Source organism: Schistocerca gregaria, chromosome 3 (assembly GCF_023897955.1).
Source record: "Schistocerca gregaria isolate iqSchGreg1 chromosome 3, iqSchGreg1.2, whole genome shotgun sequence".
Lineage (NCBI taxonomy): Eukaryota > Metazoa > Arthropoda > Insecta > Orthoptera > Acrididae > Schistocerca > Schistocerca gregaria.
Genome location: NC_064922.1, coordinates 848866905 through 848884555, shown reverse-complemented (window position 1 = coordinate 848884555; position 17651 = coordinate 848866905). Strand labels below are relative to the sequence as shown.

The window sequence follows — 17651 nt, the reverse complement described above, 5'->3', positions numbered from 1 at the left end:
CAGACATTGTACAAAATGCATCTTAGTGCTAGAGGAGAAATGAGCAAGAAGAATTTGCTGGAACATTGCGATGTGTGACACTCAAGTAATTAGAGCAAAATACAGTAAACATTATCTGACAAAAAGGAAAATTCAACTGAAAAAAAAAACATAATGGCTGGTGAGCACTTACTTCAGGAGAATAAATTCCAAGAACTGCCAGTAAACAATAATAATTAAAACATTCAGAATTGTTAGTTCATTCAAGAGAGAGAAAAAAGATAAAAGATGAGTTGTCATTGGCAGGTAGTAATGTTGTAACCTACTAAGGTTCCAAATGGCAACAATCTCATCTGTCCGCTGTGGTGCTTGGGTGTTTTAACAGGTAAGGTTCTGACCATTACTCTTGCCTGTTGTATTTGGAGCAAGCAGAACAAATATTGACCTGTATAGAGTCAGCAAACTTATAACATGTGTGCACCACTGTGTGATGCAAATACAAGTATCACCACTTAAGTCTCTAAATTTAATGCAACCAGATATTTGATGTTATTTGTCATCTCATCCTTGTTCTTGAATGTATACCAAGGGTGTTAGCATATTGGCTAGCAAGATTTAAACCCCTGATTTAGGTTTCCCTTGATTTCACTAAATAGATTAAGGAAAAGGACTCTGCTGACATTTTCCACCAATGTTGGGGTATTAAAACATAACCTTCCTTACCCTCCTCCCCCCCCCCCCCCCCCCTCCACACACACACAAACACACAAAATTAATATCTTGGTTTTACATAAATGAGAATTTCTTTAATGTTGTATGGCAGAAAAACTTTATGCCAACAAAGTTCCTTCCAGCTATTAGAAGGAAAATACTAGAAAATAAAAATTAGTTATTTGTTGTGCTTCCAGGGTTCTTGGGTGTAATGCCGAATCTGGTCGTTGAAAGTCCATGTCTCAGATCTCACTGTGCTCTTGGTGGGGGTCTGCGCAGCTGCAACAGTGGGGGTGGGAGGGGGGGGGGGGGGGGAGATAGTCCCAGTTGCTTTCCACATGCCATGCGTCTCGCTTAGGGTGTGATGCTATGTTTTGATGAAGCATGGTATTGGCTCTCATGCCTTGCTCAATTGGAAGTTAGTGTACTTGTTGTCTAAATTATCAGTCATATGAATTTCAGTTGCTTCTTCGAAAATGCAATCACAAAATTTACTGGTGGTAGCCACGTCTTTCGTTTGCTGGTAATTCATTTTATGTCCATTTTGAATGCAGTGTTCTGCTATTGCAGGCTTGTTGGGCTGCAGTAATTAGGCATGGCGCCCATGTTCTATACACCAGTCTTCAGCTCTGTGGACCATTTCTCCTGTATAAGTTTCTCTACATTCATACATATTTTCGTACATCCCCACTTTCTTAAGACTTAAGTCATCTCTCGCTGTCCCTAACAAAGCTCATGTTTTTGCTGGTGGACAGAAAACTGGTATCATGTGGTGTTTTTGCCAAACATATGAAAGCAGTCTTGTCATCTTCTTCTTCCGTGTTTTTGTCTTCCGTGTCGTTCTTGGGGCTTGTTCATCACAGAGTTGTCTGAATTTGTCAGTTGCTGTAGTCATTCTTGTGGAAGAGGAATATCGGGTGCCGCAGCTGCATCGTCCAACTTTGTTCACATGAGATGGATTCTGGCTCGTGTACTAAGTGTTTGCTTTATTATGCGAGGGATGGTGGCAGCAGGAAGCATGGAGATATAGAGTTGTCTGCATTGGCTTAAGATATACACAGGTGTGCAGTAGCAAAATGCCACATTGCAATTGGACATCAAATGAAGTATCAGCAAGTGAAAGTCCTGGCCACCACTGATAAATTTTGAGACTACATTTTCAAAGAAGCAATTGAAATTCTTGTGGCTAACAGTTTAATCAACAGGGTCATTGGCTTCCAATTCAGCAAGGCGTGGTAGCCTATACTAAGCTCCATTGAAGCAAACTGTGACACCTCGACACAAGCTGCAACAGGGATGGCATCTGGAAGGTAACTGAGACTTTCCCCTCCATTGTCACAGATTCACACACTCCAACCACTGAACATGTGGCGTGGTTGGCTACGCTTGAGATTTGGACTGGCAGGTATAAATATCGTGAACTCGCAGCAGACATTTCATTCCATCACCATCATCTGATGATGGGGAAAAGCTTGTCCTCCATAATATTGTGGACATCTGATGATCCGATCCAGCAGTACACTCGCAAACCATTGAAGCGGCATATTCTCCGGGAAAGCCTCAAATCACATAGCTATTTGTAGGTGGTCAAAAAAATGATGATTCATGTTGTTACTACTTCACAGATAACGCCACAAGTTTTTAGGGGTATTAGAATGAAAATCCTTAAATCAGTAAGATTGTTAGAATACCAGCCCAGATATGGCGTTTACAATGACTCAGCACATTGTCTTCACAGAAAGGTGAGAGAAACAGAAAAGGAGAAAGGACTGTACAGGTGAACAGATGAGACTGAAGATGTGTAGGGCTGCAGTGAGAATTTGGAATGGGGAAAGTAGATAGAGGACACTGACTAGTTAAGGTTGAGGCCAGGGGTTTACAGGAACAAAGGATTTGTCATAGGAAGAGTTCTCACCTGCACAGTTCAGGAGAGCTGGTGTTGGTGGCAGGGATCCAGATGATGCAGGCTGTGAAGCAGTCATTGAAAGGAAACACATTGTGTTGGGCAACATAATCTGCAGCTGGCTGGTCCAGCTTTCTCTCAGCCACGATTGGTCAGTGGCCATTCATATGGACAAACAGCTTGTTATTTGTCATGCCCATGTATAATGGAACCCAGTCGCTGGAGTTTAGTTGGTAGGTTATATATGGGCCGCTTCGACATGTAGCCCTAGCTTTGATGGGGTAAGAGATGCCTGTGATCGTACCGGAGTGGGTGGGTGGGTGGGGAGGTTCATCAAGGGCTATTGCCGGCGGGATATGAGCCATGGAGCAAGGGGCTGGAAGCAGAGATGGAGTAGCGACGGGCAGGGATATTGCTTAGGTTGGGAGGGCACCAGAACACCACTGAGGGAAAAGTGGGGTGGATATTTCTCATTTTAGGGCACATAGGTACTGACATCGCCATCCTTAAAATGGAGGCCAACATGAGAAAGGTGGCTTCTTGGGATGAGGACCAGGTGAAGCCCCAAGAGATCTGTGCCAATTTTGAAAGTCCTTTTGCATGAATATGGCACGTAGTCGTTGTTGTGGTCTTCAGTCCTGAGATTGGTTTGATGCAGCTCTCCATGCTACTCTATCCTGTGCAAGCTTCTTCATCTCCCAGTACCTACTGCAACCTACAGGGTGTTTCAAAAATGACCGGTATATTTGAAACGGCAATAAAAACTAAACGAGCAGCGATAGAAATACGCCGTTTGTTGCAATATGCTTGGGACAACAGTAAATTTTCAGGCGGACAAACTTTCGAAATTACTGTAGTTACAATTTTCAACAACAGATGGCACTGCAAGTGATGTGAAAGATATAGAAGACAACGCAGTCTGTGGGTGCGCCATTCTGTACGTCGTCTTTCTGCTGTAAGCATGTGCTGTTCACAACGTGCAAGTGTGCTGTGGACAACATGGTTTATTCCTTAGAACAGAGGATTTTTCTGGTGTTGGAATTCCACCGCCTAGAACAAAGTGTTGTTGCAACAAGACGAAGTTTTCAACGGAGGTTTAATGTAACCAAAGGACCGAAAAGCGATACAATAAAGGATCTGTTTGAAAAATTTCAACGGACTGGGAATGTGACGGATGAACGTGCTGGAAAGGTAGAGCGACCGCGTACGGCAACCACAGAGGGCAACGCGCAGCTAGTGCAGCAGGTGATTCAACAGCGGCCTCGGGTTTCCGTTTGCCGTGTTGCAGCTGCGGTCCAAATGACGCCAACGTCCACGTATCGTCTCGTGTGCCAGAGTTTACACCTCTATCCATACAAAATTCAAACGCGGCAACCCCTCAGTGCCGCTACCATTGCTGCACGAGAGACATTCGCTAACGATATAGTGCACAGGATAGATGACGGCGATGTGCATGTGGGCAGCATTTGGTTTACTGACGTAGCTTATTTTTACCTGGATGGCTTTGTCAGTAAACAGAACTGGTGCATATGGGGAACCGAAAAGCCTCATGTTGCAGTCCCATCGTCCCTGCATCCTCAAAAAGTACTGGTCTGGGCCGCCATTTCTTCCAAAGGAATCATTGGCCCATTTTTCAGATCCGAAACGATTACTGCATCACGCTATCTGGACATGCTTCGTGAATTTGTGGTGGTACAGACTGCCTTAGACGAGACTGCGAACACCTTGTGGTTTATGCAAGATGGTGCCTGGCCACATCGCACGGCCGACGTCTTTAATTTCCTGAATGAAAATTTCGATGATCGTGTGATTGCTTTGGGCTATCCGAAACATACAGGAGGTGGCGTGGATTGGCCTCCCTATTCGCCAGACATGAACCCCTGTGAATTCTTTCTGTGGGGACACTTGAAAGACCAGGTGTACCGCCAGAATCCAGAAACAATTGAACAGCTGAAGCAGTACATCTCATCTGCATGTGAAGCCATTCCGCCAGACACGTCAAAGGTTTCGGGTAATTTCATTCAGAGACTACGCCATATTATTGCTACGTATGGTGGATATGTGGAAAATATCGTACTATAGAGTTTCCCAGACTGCAGCGCCATCTGTTGTTGACAATTGTAACTACTGTAATTTCGAAAGTTTGTCTGCCTAAAAATGTACTGTTGTCCCAAGCATATTGCAACAAACGGTGTATTTCTATCGCTGCTCGTTTAGTTTGTATTGCCGTTTCAAATATACCGGTCATTTTTGAAACACCCTGTACATCCTTCTGTATCTGAATATGGCACATGCTCACTAATAAGATCACCTTTACTTTCAGGATGCTTCTGAATGTATTTTCATGTTTGGTGTAATCTCATAAATACACTGTGTGGTAAATAGTATCCGGACACCTGGCTGAAAACGACTTAAAAGTTCTGGGCGCTCTCTGTCGGTAATGCTGGAATTCAATATGGTGTTGGCTCACCCTTAGCCTTGATGACAGCTTCCACTCTTGCAAGCATACGTTCAGTCAGGTGCTGGTAGGTTTCTTGGGGAATGGCAGCTCATTCTTCATGGAGTGCCGGACTGAGGAGAGGTATCAATGTCGGTCGGTGAGGCCTGGCACGAAGTCGGTGTTCCAACACATCCTAAAGGTGTGCTATAGAATTCAGGTCAGGACTCTGTGCAGGCCAGTCCATTACAACGATGTTATTGTTGTGTAACCAATCCACCACAGGCTGTGCATTATGAACAGGTGCTTGATCGTGTTGAAAGATGCAATTGCCATCCCCAATTGCTCTTCAACAATGGGAAGCAAGAAGGTGCTTAAAACATCAGTGTAGGCCTGTGCTGTGATAGTGCCACACAAAACAACAACGGGTGCAAGCTCCCTCCAGGAAAAACACAACCACACCATAACACCACTGCCTCTGAATTTTACTTTTGGCACAACGCATGCTGGCAGATGATGTTCACCGGGCATTAGCCACATCCAAACCCTTCCATCGGATTGCCACATTGTGTACCGTGATTCTTCACTCCACACAATATTTTTCCACTATTCAATCGTTCAATGTTTACACCCCTTACAACAAGCAAGGCATCGTTTGACATTTACCGGCGCGATGTGTGGCTTATGAGCAGCCGCTCGACAATGAAATCCAAGTTTTATCACCTCCTGCCTAACTGTCATAGTACTTGCAGCGGATCCTGATGCAGTTTGGAATTCCTGTGTGATGGTCTAGCTAGATGTCTACCTATTACACATTACGACCTTCTTCAACTGTCGGCGGTGTCTGTCAGTCAACAGACGAGTTTGGCCTGTACGCTTTTATGCTGTACATGTCCCGTCATGTTTCCACTTCACTGTTGTTGTTTTTGTTGTTGTTGTGGTAGTCTCCAGTCCAGAAACTGGTTTGATGCAACTCTCCATCCTACTCTATCCTGTGCAAGCTTCTTCATCTCCCAGGACCTACTGCAACCTGCATCCTTCTGAATCTGCTTTTGTGTATTCATCTTTTGGTATCCTACAATTTTTACCCTCCATTCTGCCCTCCAGTACTAAATTGGTGATCCCTTGATGCCTCAGAACATGTCCTACCAACCGATCCCTTCTTCTAGTTAAGTTGTGCCATAAATTTCTCTTTTCTCCAATTCTGTTCAATACCTCCTAATTAGTTGTGTGATCTACCCAATCTTCAGCATTTTTCTGTAGCACCACATTTCGAAAGCTTATCTTCTCTTATTGTCCAAACTATTTATCATCCATGTTTCAATTCCATACATGGCTACTCTCCATACAAATACTTTCAGAAACGACTACCTGACACTTAAATCTATACTCGATGTTAACAAATTTCTCTTCTTCAGGAACGCTTTTCTTGCCATTGCCAGTCTACATTTTATATCCTCTCTACTTCGACCATCATCAGTTAATTTGCTCACCAAATAGCAAAACTCCTTTACTACTTTAAGTGTCTCATTTCCTAATCTAATTCCCTCAGCATCGCCTGACTTAATTCGACTACATGCCATTATCCTCGGTTTGCTTCACTATCACACCAGAAACAGTGGACCTAGGAATGTTTAAGAGTGTGGAAATCTCACAATCAGACGTATGACACAAGTGACACCCAATCACCTGACCACATTCGAAATGTGTGAGTCCCACGGAGTGCCCCATTCTGCTCTCTCACGATGTCTAGTGACTACTGAGGTCGCTGATATGGAGTACTTGGCAGTAGGTGGCAGCATATTGTACCTAATATGAAAAACCAATGTTTTTGGGGGTGTCCAGATACTTTTGATCACATAGTGTATTTTCACTACTGGGAAGGCCTGATTGCAATCCAATCTTCTCATCTAGTTATTGTGTTTCCTGGACTTTTAAACAGAATGGGATATTCCTGCTGTGATACGTTACTGCATATGAATATGCTAATTCCATAAGTTCTTTCCTACATTAAGTTGCTTATGAAGGGTTGTGACGGATTAAATGTGAGAGTAAATCCCAAAAAATCTGTACTCAGTGGTTTTGCTGATGTAGGAAGAGAGAGCTGCTCAGCTTAAATCTCCAAAAGCTGTCTTGTTTTTCCCACTGTAATTCTTCTTTTAAGGTTGCAGCTTATAACATAACTACTTTCTACAATGAAAGTAAATGGGATCGCTATTATTGCCACTACAATAATATGCTAAGTTTTTATATAAGAAAAGTATGAGCTATCTTATTTGTCCACCTGTGTTAAACAAACACATCTGTCTGACTATATGGCAAAATTAGTGTCGTGTGAGACCAATCTGTAAGTCAGTGCTATGGTTATAGTGCCTAATCACTATGAGTATATTGAACACTGCAACTTTTGTATGTAGAATCACTATATCTTCATGATAGTTGTATAATATTTCATCAAATGTCACGTGAGGCAATCTTAACATTTATTTTACTTTTAAGTACAAAACTGTAATTCGATAACAAGTTATGGCTTAACAGCATCGAGTCCTCAGCTATGCTGTTTAATGACCACACCGAACAGTTTCTCACTAGGTTACATAGAGCACGTTTGTAGAAGATTGGCCACCTCCATTGACATTCGTTACATTAATTTGACTCATTTGTTTATCTTCCAAAAGTTCTCTGTAGTAAATAGTATTACAAATATGAAAACTCAGTATGAGTAAAGCGTTGCTGTTTGCTCACCTTGGTTTTTAATAACTTATTTAGTAATTGTTATCACTAGAATTTATGCATAATTCTGCTGGATTTGTGTGGGTGCTTCTACTGTAGCTCAAGGGTGAAGTGACCTGTTGTATCTGCCTGGTTTGACAGACAAGAAATGTTCATTAAGATTTGGTAGAACAAATTTAATTAACAAGAAAGAATACAATTTATCTGATGTGTGTTGAGTACCACTTAAGGAGTAATTAATTTAGAAAGACGATTTCTTCTCAAATATGCACAAACAGTATTTAAAAGAAAGTCCCTTCATGAATATGGAAATAACAGCAGCAGTTCTATGGAGGCTGAAGGCCTAAACGAAACAGTCACATCTTGGATAAAGAATAAACATGAGTATTGACTGAAGACTGAAAGTCTTTAGAACATAACTACTACTTGAAAATGTCACTAATTAGTAAATACACAGCGCACTACTAGCAAAAATTCAGGTCCTGATGGGACAGTCCAAAGAGTATTGTGATAGTTGTGAATTTGTCCCTGAAGGACACACCAGGATCAGAATTTCAGTATGACGGAACACAGAAAATCCAGCGTAGCACTAATAGAAAAAAATATCTAAATTCTTGCAAGTCCACTAGGTGATCACTGGCTCAGGAACTGAAGACATCGATGCGGCAGCTCCATTGTGAGTTCCTGATTAATAGAATGCTACTGCATACGGCTCTGGTCCAGGAAGCCCACTCGGATTGAACTGCCCGTTGGGGCTCAAAAGCCACTCTAAAAACTGTCCGGGTGCCAGGATACTGTAGGCACCATTTTGTCATGTGGCCTATAGAGGAAAATAGGTCCATGGGGCCAGCAACCTCTATTGATGCCCGGGATACTGTCTGGTGGCACTGTGGATCGTTGTCAAGTTGCATCTGTGTGTGGGAAGATTGACATCAATGAATTATGTGACTGCTTCCCTTGGATGTATCATTGGTTGCTGGCTGAGTAGGTGTGCACCCACACTCCACATTCAAGTGTCTTGACTGTCTCATAGTGAAATGTGTACCTTGCCTATCTCCTCTGACACACAGAGCCTTAGTGGTGAATGTTACTCTGTATTGTAATTAAATTATGACCCGCAATGTGATGTAAATAGCCGCTCAGGATTGTGATAACTCTTTGATGCTGAAGTTTCAAGATTAGCTGCTCTTTTTTCCAACGTGTCTTTCAATAAACTCTTGCTTCTGGGAAAATTTTCATAACTATCCATAGCATGTGTGTTCCTTGATGTTTCTATGTGAAGAAATAGTTGATTCAAGTCTATTAGAGCACATTTGTCAAAGTGGCTTTTTGGCAGAAAATGTGTCAACATTAAGGAATATTTATTAACTATGGAAGAGAGATTACAGAAGCCTTTGAATTAGTGCTTTTTTTCTGGGAGGAGAGAATTGTACTGATTAGTGTTAAATGTGTTTCTGAATGTAGGCAATTCTCCATAACTTCCTTTTCTGAACTCTTTTAATCTTCCCAGTGAATGCAGGGCACGTGAAATTATTACTCATTGCCAACTTTTTCCCAGATAACTTCCCTGTCATTTCAACACATTTAATGTATATTTATCTCCATATGCCACATAAAATCCCATAGGGAATAGTTTTTTTACTTTACAACAATTTGCAATTCTTGCAGAATGCCTTTAAGTGCAGCTGAAAAGATAAGAAGAAGAAGAAGAAGAAGAAGAAGAAGAAGGCAGAAATTGAAAGACGAAGGCACATATGAAGAGTATAAAATCAAACACAAGGAAACTATGAAAAAATTCAGGAAAAAGAAAAACGAAAAGGAAAAATGTTGGAGCAAAAGAGAACAAGAAAGGATTGCTGCAGACAGGAAATGGAATGTTATCGAAAGAGTTGCCAAGTACAGGAAGCGGCTAAAGGAAGCACCTTCAGCTACATCAAGTAGTTCTGCCTCTCCACCATATAAAAATCGGTCTTAATTGGGAAAAGCCATATCAAAAGTGTAATGTGCACTCCCAGCATCACCCAGAAAACTAAATTGTGTTATTAGAATGTTGTATCATACATTTATTGAACCTTTAGAAGCAGAAAGAATCTCGAAACAAAAAATAAGTGATGAAATAATAAGTGCAATGAGAAAATTCTATGAAAGGGATGACATCAGCAGACAGGCCTCTGGATGCAAAGATGTTGTGACTGTAAAAGATGAGAAAGATAAGGGTAAGTTGCAAGTATGACACTTGATATTTTCTTTGAAAGAAGCCCATGCAGTGTTTTGTGAAGGAAATGGCAAAGTGATTGGTAAAAGTACATTACATGTCATGCTTGCCAATAAACTTCCAAACAACATATGTCTGCAGATATCACGAGAATTTCATCTGTGCTATTAACTCTCTTCATAACATAGTACCTCAAATATCTGAGTACACCAGAACTGGCCAGAATTTTTTCTATGTGCAGAGCCTATAGCCGATTGTTGGTTCAGAAAGTGCATGAAATGTAAAGATTTATTGGCAGTTAAACGTCTTGATTTATGTACTAAATAAAATGGAAAGAAACTGCCACGTGGGAAAAATATATTAAAAACAAAGATTCCAAGACTTACCAAGCTGGAAAGTGCGGGTAGATAGGCACAATAAATAAAACACACACAGAATTTCTAGCTTTCGCAACCAACGGTTGCTTCTTCAGGAAAGAGGGAAGGAGGGAGAGACGAAAGGATGTGGGTTTTAAGGGAGAGGGTAAGGAGTCATTCCAATCCCGGGAGCGGAAAGACTTACCTTAGGGAGAAAAAAAAAGATAGGTATATATTCGCGCGCGCCCACACACACACACACACACACACACACACACACACACACACACACACACACACACACACACACATCCATCCATCCATACATATACAGACACAAGCAGACATATTTAAAGGTAAAGAGTTTGGGAAGAGATGTCAGTCGAGGCGAAAGTGCAAAGGCAAAGATGATGTTGAATGACAGGTGAGGTATGAGTGGCGGCAATTTGAAATTAGCGGAGATTGAGGCCTCCCCTCTACATACTATGTGTGAGTGTGTGTGTGTGTGTGTGTGTGTGTGTGTGTGTGTGTGCGTGCGTGTGCGCGCGCGTGCGTGTGCGCGCGCGTGCGTGTGCGCGCGCGTGCGAGTACATAATGAAATGGTTTGTGTGGCAGGAGAGCGATGGCAGAATTTTGAAAGCAGAGGAAGAAGGTACATTTCAGAATCCTATTGATCATATTCTTACCATGGGACCTAAATTTTTAGAGCACTTCTTCTTTAAGAGAGAACAATTAAAGTACTATCAGAATGATAAGAAATCACTGCCTTGTGTGATGCTAACTGCCGTGATGCAAACTGATTTTTCTGAAAATTTTACATGTGTAAGTCAAGATGAAATGCAAAGTGCACATTGGCAGCAGAATTAAATTAGTATTTTTACTGTCATGATTTTGCATTCTGGCACTTCTCATCCCTACAAGTTCGTATCTGATAATCTGGAACACACAAAAAACACTGTCATTCCCTACACTGATAGATTTCCTGAACTATCAAAAAGTATTTGTGAAGTTACAATTTGGTCAGATGGTCCTGCTTCCCAGTTTAAAAACAGATATATTGCAGAGGCTATAAAAGTTCTAAGTAAGAGTTGTGCCAAAATAATTACATGGAAGTACTTTGCAACTTCTCATGGGAAGGGGCCAGTGAATGGAATTGGTGGGGCTGTCAAATGCCAAGTTTGGTCTCGTGTGAAAAACAGGAAATGTGTTGTAAGCAATGCATCAGATTTTGTAAAAGCATTGATGAATTATTCTTCTAATGTGACAGCAGTTCTTATGGGTGAAGAAGACTTTAGCCAAAGAAGCAAGAAACTACATCTCTCAGCCGTAATCAAAAACTGCAAGCCTTTCTTGAACATTTCTAAAATTCCTCACTCGGAACTCTGTAATACTGAAGTTGTAGGACACACTACTTCGTCAGCTGCAGAGGAAAACACTAACAGAACAGAAAAATCACTAGATATACAAGTAGATGACTGGATGGTGGTAAAATATGACAATTTATATTTTCCTGGTAATGTTACTAAAATTGAAAATGGTGAGTTTAAAGCTGATGTTATGATGAAAGATGGGAAGTTTTGGAAGTGGCCTGAAATTAAAGATGAGATATATTGAATGAAAGATAAGCTTGTCAGAAAAGTGAACCCTCCCAGTGTTTTAAATTCCCATGGTTATTTCAAGTCTGACTGATCTATGACAATGTAACGTGAGTTACAGTCTATTGTAATGCATGTTATCTGTTCATTATGTTTCAATATTTATTTTATTGGAGATTAAATGTTTGGAACTTTGTTAAAATACTTATAAGATCGTCTGGTATTGTGTGGAAAACTTACAAGAAATGTTCACATAAAACAGAGCATACTTTTGTATTTTCTTTATCACATGCAAAAGCCTTTTCTTGGAAATGTAATGTGAGTTTCCAAGAATAATTGTGAGATTTGGTTTTACAAATATAGTAATGTAACAATTAATGTGATATAGGTTTACAGAGCATTCTGTATAAAGTATGTTTTGAGGTATAAAAAATATTTAATAGAAACATTTCCTTCTGTTAATTGTCCAAAACTTACAATATAAACACCACTTTGTAACAAGAGTTACCATGGAATGACCATTCTTCTGATTTTGTATTGTGTTGGGAAAACACAGGCTAGCAGCTGCATTTAACAAATTTAAACAGGGGCTAAGTACTTATTAAACAATCTCAATATAGAACTTAAAATCACACATTTAAATGCCCACAAACACAATTAAATGATGATTGCCAATTTTTAACTGCTCATAGAGTGTGCCACTAAAGTTTTAGTAAAACATTTGGTCCAGAGTTGTTAAGTGAGTAAACACTAACCACAGATTCTTTAAGACGTTTGCACATAGGTGTTCCTGAGCTTGGCGCTAGGTGAGGACTCTTGTCCAACCTGAACGATTGGTAACAACATGGAGATGCAAGACTTTGAGCAGAGATGTTAACATATTGATGACTAAAGACAGACTGCTGAAATAAATGCCTAATGGTTCTACTTACAGATGAGCATGTGGCTAACCGTCAGATTTTGAAAATACTTGTTGATTTACAATGAGAAAAAGGTCAAAATTAGTGACAGTGGAAACACAGTGACTCAAGTAATAATCTGGTTTAACTGTGTTAGGTAACTCGAAAGTTGACAAAGTTATATAGACTATAGTGTTAGTACCATGTATATTTCAATGGTTGTTCCCAGCTCAAACCAAATTTGGATGATTTACATAATTTTCTATGTTGAATAAATAGTAAACTGACATCTCAGTTTATGTTGAAACTGACTTGAAATAATTCACTTGGCTTTTATTGTGTAAGCGGAGAATTTTTTATTTTAAAACAGCCTGTGAAAGCTAATAACACACTCTACATATTAGTGACAACTAGCCTCAGCATATACATTGTGCAAAGTTACTGTTGTTGCAGCTCTAAATGCTAAAAGTGAGCAGAGGTTGATAGTTATTTACATGACTCTGCAAAAATATGTAACGTATTACTGTAGTCACTGTGTGCATTTTTTGCTGGCTTCTATCTAAAATTACTTTCATGTAAATCCCAGTCCGTGTGATCACTCATTGTCAGTTGTTATTATGTCATACATGATAAGATATTTGACGGAGCTGTGGGCATCAATTACACAACTGTTGATATCAGTGACGTTTTTTCCTCCGAGTGCTGTACTTTGAATCAGTGATATGATGCTTTTATTTCTTTCATTTGCCTTATAATGGTGTGCAGACAAGAAACAGAGGCATCTCACAACGTACGGAATAGGTTTGATGTAAGATTTATGCTCTTGGTGTCTTTCTTTGTTTCTGTTTTAATAATAAGTGGTATTGTTTTTATGTTATTGGACTTGAATTTCCTGCACAGGAAGCTGTGAAGACCCTAAATTCTCTGCAGACAAGTGCAGCATTACTTCAGGAGTACAGAAAGAAAGGTCCACGAACTCATTCTGAACAGAGACAGAACATTGAAGACACGAAAAAGTATTTAATAAGGTGAGAAAGGTACAAAATTCTTGCTAGATGCTATGATATTACTTTTCAATATTTTGAATTTGGAATGTATGATTTGATAAAATACCTTAAGTTATGTGCTGGAATACATGTTATTTTCTGGGTTAACATTTTATCTGGTACAGGTCTTGTTTTGTGATGGCCTGTACATAGTAAACAAGGAAACTGTGTAGGCAGCTACACATTTCTCTCCTTCATATTTTCCACAATGGTGGTAGTATTGGTAATGATGATGATGATGATGATGATGATATAATAATAATAATAATAATAATAATATAACAAATATACAGGATAAAGTTGACATTATTCCAATTATACTATCAACTACAGGAGTCATACCACACAATATCCACCAGTACATCAACACAATACAGCTACATCCAAACTTATGTATACAACTACAGAAATCTGTAATTATTGATACATGTTCAATTACCCGAAAGTTCCTAAATGCAATGTAACATATTCCCTACAGTTAAAAGGAAGTCACGCTTGATCAAGGTCCGCGTCACTTTCCATTTTTGACCAGACATAACATCTGAGAAAAGAAAGAAAAATAATAATAATAATAATAACAATAGCGACAAATGGTTTTCTTAATACCATGGCTGCCAAATGGATGGTGATAATGTGATGTAGTGCTGTTAAGCAGTGTAAATTTGTAGATTTCTAAAGCTTTACAAAGGTCTTCTCTCTCCCAAACGTAATGTCATTTATGAACATGTTTCCATCATTTGTTACTAATGAAAGACACACTTAAAAGTTTGCAGATCAACAACTGATACCAAATACCCAAAATATCCTCTGCTTGCTTAGGCAGAAACATACAGCTCTCCCAACACTTCTAAATTGTGTCAAATGCTTTTGTCCATGGTAATTTCACCAGGTCTTTCTGCACTAGGTATGTTTGTTACTTACACAACACAACACAATGTGCTCATCATATTCCACAATATCCGATTTAGCATTGAATTTGGTGATCAGACATTTATAGGCATGATACTAGCACATTTTTGCCACTTTGTGGGAACTAGTTACAAAGACTGTTGGTGAATTTGTAATCTCCTGAAGATATTCAGTTAGAACAAAACCAGTTTGTGATGTATTAAACATACCTGAATTACAGCTGTAATGCTTTTTATTAATGTTTACTAAGATGTGTATCAAATGGTATGGCGGTGTGGCATGTACTGGTACCTGGCTCCTCTTAGTATACGTTTTTTGTGGTCAGGTATACAAGCAGTTTTTGCTGGTACAGATCTTCATTTATTGTGTAACAGATGCTACCTCAGCAACATGATGATAAATAGAAGTGGCTGTCTTTTATCATGAAATGAATTTTGATACAATCTCATGCTAATTGCCATTCATATAACTTTACACAAAAAATGAATAGCCAACAGTAGTTAGTAAAAGTGCATTACGTGTTTCATTTAGATGCATGACTTGTTAAAAGATAAACTAATTTCAAACATACGTGAATGTTAAATATTATTATTTCTACATAACAGCAATTTGTCATCTAGGATACAGCAAATATGTGCATCAGCAGATTGACTTATATTGATATTGTGTCAACATGAAGTTTATTTATTTTTTGCAAGTTTCTGTTTTTGAATTTTGACCTTGGTCTAGTCTGAAATGTTCATTGTGACTCAGCAATGGAGAAATTTTTGGCATTTGGTTATCTGATCTCCTTTTGTTTTGGTGCAATGAATACCTGTTCAAAGTATTTTCAGAAACACTGCTTAGATAGCTTTTTTCACCCTGTTGAGAAGAGTTAACATATGGCATTTTGTGACTATTAATTTCTAATAATGTTAATCACTATTTTTGTAGCTGCTCTGATGATTATTTATTTCAGATTTTTAATTTTTAGTTTGAACCTGACATCATTGAAAATATATGAATAAAAATATCCTCTGTGGTTGTATGTATCTTCATTTTCTAATTTTACCATTTTTTGGCTACTTTCTATGTTTAGTCATATGAGCAAATAACTTAAAATACTGCAGTTGAAAAAATGACATCAATAATGAAATTAATATTATAAAAAGGAAATTTAGTGAAATACATCTCTACCTTTCAGGTATTGTAGTAACCTACCTGTATCACCAATATTGAGTGGGTAACTATAAATTGTTTGATATGTAATGAGATTCTTTTGTATGCTGTAAAATTTTGTTTTTGGGGTGTGAGATATCTTCTCTTATTGACTCACCTATGTGTAAAATGGCAATTTCAAAATGCTGCCGCCCTTGCCCCTTGAATATATTTTTATGATGCCCTCATAATTCAATAAAAGGTGAGAGAAATGCCACTGAGCACAATCTTATTGCTTTCAAAAGTGGGAGTTGTTCTGGGAAAAAATGAGAGAGCAGCATGCAGAGAGGGAAAAAAAACTGTTAGAGACTGAGTGGTTAGGATAGAGAGGAAGAATTTATGAATATTATCTGCTAACCTGAGGAGACATGAACGAAGCAGCAGTGACAATGGGAGGTGCCCCAGTAAGGCAATGTAGTGTTCTCTTTAACTAAAATGCTCTTTGATATTTGGAAGGACAGTAGCTCTAAAGCCTACCTGACCATCATCTTTTAGATTTTCCACAATTTTCCTGCATCGCTTACAGCATATATCGGGATGATTCTTTTGAAAGGCCATGACCAGTTTGTATCTCGACTTGGAACTTGTGCTTCATCTCTAAGTGTAATCAGCAGGATATTAAATCATAAGTTTGTTTAATTCCTCCTACAGGTATTCAGCCAGGTGGGCAATGCCGTGCAAGAGCAGCCAAAGACCATTAAGACTTTGTCATTGTAGATCTCTTAAGTGATGAACTTGATTAGTTTTTGCGACATTGAGGTATTATGCGTCTGCTTTTTGCTTCCTTTAAGTAAGAAATGTGTTAATAGCTATATACCTAACAGTATACAAAGGAGCTGATTCACGCCTTGGCATTCAGAAATAAATTATATATCACGTACATAGTAATGACAAAAATATTTTTAACTTGTGCATCCCTTGTGAATATCATATTAAGGGGTATGTTAGTTACCCACAAATTGTGATTAATTGGAAACAGGTATGTTGCAGGGAATTAATAACTTGTAAAGTGGGTCACAGCTCTCCATAAAGATACCTTTGTTTTTCTCTGTGAAGCTCAATGCCAGTACTCAAATCTGCTCCTCAGACTCAATGGGATGAAGATCATGTTGGGAAGATTGATTTTATTCCTAAGTACATGGAGAAATGATTTCATTTGAAGGATTCCCTCATAAAGTAAGTTTCTAAATAGTTTCAGGTATGACTTCCATAATATGTATTGAGAAATTACAAAGAATCCGTGTAATTGGCCAGTACTTACTTTCAAAAGCAAAATTTGGTGTATTGCAGCCAGAAGCAATTAAAATAGTAAAACAAAAACAATGAAAGGATAGAGTGCTACTCACCACATAAGGAGATGTTGAATCACATACAGGCATGATGAAAAAGAATGCTAGAAACATTCGGGTTTGGGACTTCGTTCTTCATTGTTTGTAAAAAAATTCTTGTCATCACAACTCTCACACACATGGCCACTGTCGTGTCATCTACATCTACATTAATACTCTACAAATCACATTTAAGTGCCTGGCAGAGGGTTCATCAAATCACCTTCACAATTCTCTATTATTCCAGTCTCGTACTGCGCGCAGAAAAAAAAAATGAACACCTATATATTTCCATGCGAGCTCTGATTTCCCTTATTTTATTGTGGTGATCATTTCTCCCTAT

The 17651-nt window shown here is 39.0% G+C and overlaps 1 protein-coding gene across 3 annotated transcripts in view; it reads left to right on the top strand.

The window, feature by feature from the left end:
- The window catches only part of LOC126354764 (folylpolyglutamate synthase, mitochondrial-like), a 130778-nt gene that overhangs the window by 36310 nt on the left and 76817 nt on the right, over positions 1–17651 (top strand). For 2 of the 3 annotated variants that reach the window (XM_050004654.1, XM_050004657.1), the window contains one exon: positions 13729–13856. In XM_050004654.1, coding sequence (XP_049860611.1) covers positions 13729–13856 — 128 coding nt within the window. Of the gene's footprint in view, positions 1–13541; positions 13637–13728; positions 13857–17651 lie in introns of those variants that run through there. The other variant, XM_050004656.1, reaches the window with a different exon arrangement.